The sequence below is a fragment of the Bombina bombina genome, chromosome 1, assembly GCF_027579735.1.
Source record: "Bombina bombina isolate aBomBom1 chromosome 1, aBomBom1.pri, whole genome shotgun sequence".
NCBI lineage: Eukaryota > Metazoa > Chordata > Amphibia > Anura > Bombinatoridae > Bombina > Bombina bombina.
Genome location: NC_069499.1, coordinates 1,238,897,562 through 1,238,906,119, shown reverse-complemented (window position 1 = coordinate 1,238,906,119; position 8,558 = coordinate 1,238,897,562). Strand labels below are relative to the sequence as shown.

General features: G+C 37.8%; 1 protein-coding gene across 1 annotated transcript in view; it reads right to left on the bottom strand.

The window, feature by feature from the left end:
- Nucleotides 1–4,916: 4,916 nt before the first annotated feature.
- Nucleotides 4,917–8,558, bottom strand: part of ATMIN (ATM interactor) — an 84,901-nt gene continuing 81,259 nt past the window's right edge. The window contains exon 4 of the mRNA XM_053700613.1: nt 4,917–7,112. Within this exon, the coding sequence (XP_053556588.1) occupies nt 5,333–7,112 (1,780 nt within the window). The 3' untranslated portion in view covers nt 4,917–5,332. The remainder of the gene's footprint in view (nt 7,113–8,558) is intronic.

Below are 8,558 nucleotides of genomic sequence, written 5' to 3'. Positions count from 1 at the left end.
CGTCTGGATCAACCCTCCACTTTATCAAATTATTTAGCCTTCCCTTTCTTCTATTCTTCTCCGCCCTTTCCCCTTTCTATGTCCCCATTTCTCCTCTTGTTCCTCTTTCTTTTCTCTTTTTCTTTTTCCTTAATGTCTTAGTCTGTATAGACACATGTTTTTTGAAATGTTATGGTTTTCATGCAATTTATGTTTGTGAGGATTGCACCTTGTACGAGAGGATACCGGATGGAGAAGTAAACGTTATATCGAACTGTTGAAAAGTCAGGTAATGAGTGATATGTACCATCACTAACTTAAAAGATCAACCCCCTCTCAACACCGTACCTGCTAATATTACCTGACCCTTGGGAAACTTCCCTGACCACTAATTTCATCAAAGACTCTCTCCCAATGGACAATGCCCCCCCCCCAACCGTCTGTGTAATACAGTTCACTAATACGATTTATCTGAGTATCTATATGTACAACATTATGGTTATTTTCACTGTAAGTGTAATCTTTTCTTACTCAAAATGTTTTAAAAAAAAGAAAAAAAAAAAAAAAAAAAAAAGGCAGAATAGTCCTTATAGTTACCATTTTGAATGTTGGTATCCTTACATAACGATTCAATATCTTTAGATCCAGAACTGGTCTGAAGGAATTCTCCTTCTTTGGAACAATGAATAGATTTGAGTAAAACCCCAGACCCTGTTCCAGAACTGGAACTGGCACAATTACTCCAGCCAACTCTAGATCTGAAACACATTTCAGAAATGCCTGAGCCTTCACTGGGTTTATTGGAATGCGAGAGAAAAAATCTTCTTGCAGGCGGCCTTACCTTGAAACCTATTCTGTATCCTTGTGAAACAATGTTCTGAATCCAAAGACTGTGAATCGAAGTGATCCAAATGTCTTTGAAAAATCGTAACCTGCCCCCTACCAGCTGTGCTGGAATGAGGGCCGCACCTTCATGTGGACTTGGGAGCTGGTTTTGACTTTCTAAAAGGCTTGGATTTATTCCAGATTGGAGAAGGTTTCCAAACAGAAACCGTTCCTTTAGGGGAAGGGTCAGGCTTTTGTTCCTTATTCTGATGAAAGGAACAAAAACGATTAGCAGCCCTGTATTTACCTTTAGATTTTTTGTCCTGAGGCAAAAAAGTTCCTTTCCCCCCAGTAACAGTTGAAATAATAGAATCCAACTGAGAACCAAATAATTTATTACCTTGGAAAGAAAGAGAAAGCAAAGTTGACTTAGAAGACATATCTGCATTCCAAGTTTTAAGCCATAAAGCTCTTCTGGCTAAAATAGCTAAAGACATATATCTGACATCAACTCTAATGATATCAAAGATGGCATCACAAATAAAGTTATTAGCATGTTGAAGAAGTTTAACAATGCTATGAATATTATGGTCTGACACTTGTTGCGCTAAAGCCTCCAACCAGAAAGTGGAAGCGGCAGCAACATCAGCCAAAGAAATAGCAGGTCTAAGAAGATTACCTGAACATAAATAAGCTTTCCTTAGGAAGGATTCAATCTTCCTATCTAAAGGATCCTTAAAGGAAGTACTATCCGCCGTAGGAATAGTAGTACGTTTAGCAAGAGTAGAGATAGCCCCATCAACTTTAGGGATTTTGTCCCAAAACTCTAATCTGTCAGATGGCACAGGATACAATTTCTTAAACCTTTGAGAAGGAGTAAATGAAGTACCCAGATTATTCCATTCCCTAGAAATTACTTCAGAAATAGCATCAGGGACAGGAAAAACTTCTGGAATAACTATAGGAGGTTTAAAAACCGAATTTAAACGCTTAGTAGATTTAGTATCAAGAGGACTAGACTCCTCCATATCTAATGCGATTAAAACTTCTTTAAGTAAAGAACGAATAAATTCCATATTAAATAAATATGAAGATTTATCAGTGTCAATATCTGAGACAGAATCTTCTGAACCAGATAAATCCTCATCGGAGACAGACAAGTCAGAATGATGACGGTCATTTAAAAATTCATCTGAAATATGAGAAGCTTTAAAAGACCTTTTACGTTTACTGGAAGGAGGAATAACAGACAGAGCCTTCCTAATAGATTTAGAAACAAATTCTTTTATATTAACAGGAACATCCTGAGCATTAGATGTTGAGGGAACAACAACAACAGGTAATGGAATATTACTAATGGAAATATTATCTGCATTAGCAAGTTTATCATGACATTCATCACAAACTACAGCTGGAGGAACAGTTACCACAAGTTTACAACAAATGCACTTAACTTTGGTAGAACCAGCATCAGGCAGCGTCTTTCCAAAAGTAGATTCTGATCCAGGGTCAATTTGAGACATCTTGCAATATGTAAAAGAAAAAACAACATATAAAGCAAAATTTATCAAATTCCTTAAAATGACAGTTTCAGGAATGGGAAAAAATGCCAATGAACAAGCCTCTAGCAACCAGAGGCAATAAAAAATGAGACTGAAATAATGTGAAAAAAAGGTGGAGACAAGAATGCCGCTAAGTACAACGCCTAAATTTTTTGGCGCTAAGAATGACGCCACATCCGGTGAAGCCGACATTTTTGGCGCAAAAACGTCAAAAAAATGACGCAATCACGAACAACTTCCGGCGTCAATTAGGGCGCCGGAAATGAATTTTTTTTGCGCCAAAAATGACGCAATAAATTGAAGCATTTTCAGCACCCACGAGCCTAACAGCCCACAGGGAAAAAAGTCAATTGAAACAATTTTTAAGGTAAGAAAAAATGATCATTTATTCATTATCTCAAATAATGAAACTGACTGTCTGAAATAAGGAATACTGATCATCCTGAATCATGGCAAATATAAGTTTAAAGACATATATTTAGAACTTTATATATAAAGTGCCCAACCATAGCTTAGAGTGTCACAAAAAATAAGACTTACTTACCCCAGGACACTCATCTACATATAGTAGACAGCCAAACCAGTACTGAAACGAGAATCAGTAGAGGTAATGGTATATAAGAGTATATCGTCGATCTGAAAAGGGAGGTAAGAGATGAATCTCTACAACCGAAAACAGAGAACCTATGAAATAGATCCCGTAGAAGGAGACCATTGAATTCAAATAGGCAATACTCTCTTCACATCCCTCTGACATTCACTGCACTCTGAGAGGAAAACCGGGCTCCAGCCTGCTGCGAAGCGCATATCAACGAACAATCTAGCACAAACTTACTTCACCACCTCCATGGGAGGCAAAGTTTGTAAAACTGAATTGTGCGTGTGGTGAGGGGTGTATTTATAGGCATTTTGAGGTTTGGGAAACTTTGTCCCTCCTGGTAGGAATGTATATCCCATTCGTCACTAGCTCATGGACCCTTGCTAATTACATGAAAGAAAATCAGGTAATTGCTATAAGTTCACTAGACTGCCAAAAGCAGTGACATATGTATACAGAGGCAAAACCCTGAAACACCATGTGTGTAACTGGAGCAGGATTGGACCAAATGACCGTCACAGAGTACATATAAGCAGAATCAGTGATAAATGTAATAAAACCCAGAAAACCGTGCCCCAGAAGTTAATAATAATAAAAAAAAAAAAAAAAACCACGAGGGAGGCTGCAGGTAAACACATAGGAACGGGGGCTCTAACAGTGATCAGGAGGTGGCTTAACTCTCGCAATAGCGACCAATATTTTTAATATAATAAAATGTGGTTGGTCTTGTATAAGCTTAGAAGCAATACATTTTACTCCCCTTGTAACATTCACTAGAATTACTTAGACTATGAGGCATATTTAACAAATGTCTGTTGGACCTGATCCGACAGTGCGGATCAGGGCCGACAAACATCGCTGAATGTTTGTCAGAGAGCAATACGCTCTCCGTATTCAGCATTGCACCAGCAGCTCACAAGAGCTGCTGGTGCAACGCCGCCCCCTGCAGACTTGCGGCCAATCGGCCACCAGCAGGGGGGTGTCAATCAACCCGATCGTACTTGATCGGGTTGAATTCCAGCGATTCCTGCCGCTTCATCAGAGCAGGTAGACAGGGTTATGGAGAAGTGGTCTTTAGACTTGATAACCGGTGTTTCTGGCGAGCCTGCAGGCTCGCCAGAAACGTGGGGCCTCAAGCTCCATTCGGAGCTTGATAGATAGGCCCCTATTTCTCAAAATATCAAAAAACATTTTATTTGTGTCTTAGAACCGAGTCAGGCAAACAGAATGCTTAGTGGAGAGGGATATTTAGCCCTAACCTTACTTGCAAGTAACTGGATATAAGTAAATATTTTATTAAGCAATTTAGCTGATGGAAATAACTTTATTAGGCTACTCTATTATATGGTGTCAAGTTAACAACCCTTAAAGGGATAGGAAAGTTAAAATTAAAATTGCACAATTAAGATAGAGCATGTGATTTTAAGCGACTTTTAAATTCACTTCTATTTTCAAATGCGATTTGTTCTCTTGTTATCCCTTGTTGAAAAAGAATACACATATCCTACACTAGTGAGAGTTGGCTGCTGATTAGTGCTTGCACACATTTGTCTCTTGTGATTGGCTGACTAGATGTGCTCAGCTAGCTGCCAGTAGTGCAATGCTGCTCCTTCAGCAAAGGATAATAAGAGAATTAAGCAAATTTTAATAGAAGTAAATTGGAAAGTTGTTTAAAATTTTATGTTCTGTCCAAATCATGAATGAAAATGTTGGGGTTTTCTATCCCTTTAAGTGAAAATATTAGCACATACCAGCAACACTTTCTATTGTATGTTAATGGTGACTACATATTGTCTAATTTGCTGAACTATAGCTTATGACTGTTTTAGAGAGCTAGAAGCATGATTAGATAATACTAGATGATCTGCCATAAAGTCCAATTTTTCATGGCTGTGAACCATATGCATTGTCTCAGGTTACATGTTCAATAATCTAATATTAAAACAAAAATATTTCATTAGTTAATTTTACTCACAGTATAAATAATTTACAACAACAAAAAAAATAAATAAAGTGCTTTTTCTAGGTGTAACAGGCATTGTACTATACAGACAATATCTCTAGAAACGGCATATACAGATACATTATCATGCATTTCTCATGACATTAATTTAAAATGGTCTCATGAAGTGCTTTTATCTCAATGTTCATCTTTCTGTATGTCTGCTGGAACTTACATCAGAGATGATATGGCTTTCAAATGCTTTTCGTAAGAAAGGATAGGAGTGATTCTTTTTTTTGGTTCTTCAAACACAATAAGACGTGCAAGGCCATAAATAATTATTTCAACAAATAAACAAAAAAACTAAAACAGGAAGCAGAATACTCATTCAGTGTCATCAGTCAATATTGTTCTTAGGTGAACTGCTCAACTATCTGATTTTTCAGAGGAGAAAAGGGAAAAAAGCTCATCACATGTCTGTGTCTCCACAGAGCTGAACTGTGAATCAATAGTGTTCCATGCAAGGTCTGCAAGGAGAAAGTCATTTATTGCAGTCTGGGTCTCATTGCTGGTAAGAAATAAATGACCTAGAGTTTCAATGCAGCCATCAGTAGTCTGGGTTTCAGCACTGCTCTGCAGTACATTGCATTCCATGTTTTGACATGAAATATTTTTGCTCTCTGAAGTAATTTCCGAGTGACTCTCTGTGTCAGAGGAGTCAGTGCTCATTGAAAAGCTCGACTGCTTGAGGAGAGTGCCTAAAGGCAAGTGAGAATTATTATCAAGAAAGATATTCAAGTCTGTCTGTGTCTGAGTATCAAACATCTCCATCCCAATGAGGTTGGAATTTCCTTTGTTACAGTACGACTGGGCAGATTCAACCGAAAACAAAAAGTCTGTCTGTGTTTCGATATCTAAATATTCAGAAGTGAGATTCCCCAGCTCACTCTCATCAGTTTGTGTCTGAATGTTGGATGCAGAAAAGAATTCTTCTATATCAAAATCTATACCTGGGTTATTTGTACAGTTTGATGACAAATGGGCTTCAGCACCCGAGTCTGTCAACAGATTGCGATTGTCCATAGATTGTCCTGATATATTATCAGATAAGATTTTTTCAAGATCATTTAAAAGTTCCATTGTTTGAGTTTGGTTATCAGTCATATTTTGGGATGAAAAAGTGCTGTTCTGCGTACTAAAGTTTATGAAATGTGTAGATTTCATTGCCTCATCCCTTATATCATTATTTATTACATTTTGGTCCAAAGTATTGGAAATCATATTATTTGTGTTGTGGTTTGTTTGAGTTGAAACAGTATAAGAAGAATGATTACCACTAAAAATATTTTCACACATAACTGCCTGATCCACCAGCATGATATCTTTTTGTGAATTGGCCAAATTTGTTTGAGTCTCCCGAGAAATTCCGTAAGTAAAACAAGGATTAGAAGCTTCCATCACTGAACTCAGCGGCAAATTTACATTTTGTTGTAATGTTTGAGTCTCAACACTAACAGGCAAAGTGACCTGTGCACTGAATGATAAATCAGTTTGAGAACAAGACGACACAGATGATTCACTGGAAGTCCAACTAACATCTGGTAATATATTCTGAGAAAAGTAAGACAAATCAGTCTGAACATCTGATGTAATTCTGTGCTTGTGAGGAACATTACTCATCTCTGGTATTGTGTTACTAGCGAATGATTTGTCTGCATTAACTTGAGCAATGCTGTTTGTGGAAGAAACTGAACAGTAACCCACATTCCTGGGGAGTAAAACATTTGAAGGTAAAGAAGCTTCAACATCTACCGTTGGCAGAATCGTTCCATTATAGTGAGGTAGAATTTGTACATTAGTCATAATAGATCCTTTATTACTATTAACAGTAACTATCATTGGTTTAACAGTATAATCAGATGATGAAACTAGAACAGGCAAATGAGTCAGTTGCATTACAGGTAGCTTAACTAATGCCAACTTTGGTAGCAGCAAATTCTGAGTATGGTTTGGTTGAAGAGACATGCAGTCAAAAACAGAAGGATCACTAACAGTTTCAGTAGAAAGTTGTGGTTTGGTATCTGTAGTTTGTAGATCTAGAGAAGCAGAAACTGTAGAGATTTCATGATTGGAACGTGATTTCTCGTTAATAGTTTTCCGATTGTGAACAGATGCTTCCATCTTTCTTTTCTTTACAGGGGGATCTCTGCAAAAAATATTGAGAAATTTAAAAATGCCAGTCAAATATACATACGCAAAGTTAGAAACACTCAGGAACAGAAAAGGGGAGAAAAATACTGCTCAGTATAATACATAGTAAATAGTGTTATGGCAATAATCAACTTATAATAATCACCTACCAATGACAGGGCATGAAACACTTACTTCTAGTTGCGCAAATCATATCAAGTCATATCACCAGCAACACAGATATCAGTATTTCACTAAAGATCAGTATTTCACTAAAGATGAGGAAAGTATGTGTTCCAAGAGGACTGCACTGCTCTGTCATCCTTCACACAAAACTGAATTAAAACCAGTTTCTGCATATGGCAGCACCCCAACAGCCACTACTTGCAAAATGTTATTGTTATTCCTGGGTTCCTAGCAAATGTGAATCTGGCTTTTCATTACCCTAGAAAGATGGTTCCTAAGTTTCATATAATGTAATGTCATTTTGACACAAGAGTCATGCATTACTGTGAAAAGAAGTGCAATGTAATTGCAATATATGTTGTGAGGTCACAAATTTAAAAATGTTACCTTGCTTACCTGCAGAAGTTATTCACCTTATGGGATGTGCCACAGGTTGTACCATTTTATATTATTTATTTTTTTAAATGCATTTAACATTTCCTACAGCTTTTGTCCATTTCAGTATGAATAATAAAAACAATTATGTTTCTGTAACTCCTTAACCCAAAAGGACATAAAACGTCATGCTGTATTTTGCCTATCGTACCGCATAATGCATATATATGTCTGAGCTGCAGGAAACTCCAGCAGTCTCGGCTGTAAATTAGCAGCCAAGAGCTGGAGTTCCTGATATCTGTCTTCATATGGAATCGGAGCACAATCTATGCCCCGGTTCCAAATGAAAGCAGATGCCTGATCATTAAATACAGTGGCACTGTGTGTGTCACCTCCTGTAACGATCTCTTGCTGGCGCCAAGGAGAGGTGTGGGCAGGAAGGAGGATGAGTGGCCCAGCACTACAGAAAAAACATTTGAGAGGGAGGATTGGGGTAGGACCCTACACTGATGTTGAAGGGAGAGATCGGGCCTATGCAGCCTAGTAAAAATATAGGGGGAGGGAGACCCTACACTATGGCCCACACAATCTAAATAAGTATGGGAGAGGGTGACCCTGTGCATATACAGGGGGGGAGGTGGATCACTACAGAATTTTTTTTTTTTTTTTAATCTCTCTATATCCAGGAAGGACAGTACAATTTTACAATATGTATGCCACGGTGCGCTGCAGGGTATATCCAACACGGTCTAAAAGCACAGGCACTCAATGGTCTTGAGTAAAAAAAATCCAGTTTATTAAATCAAGGTTAAAATGACATAACGTTTCGGCACATTGCTGCGCCTTTGTCAAATGTCAACATACAGCAGTCTAACAAGTAAACCTAAAAGCAATGACAAGC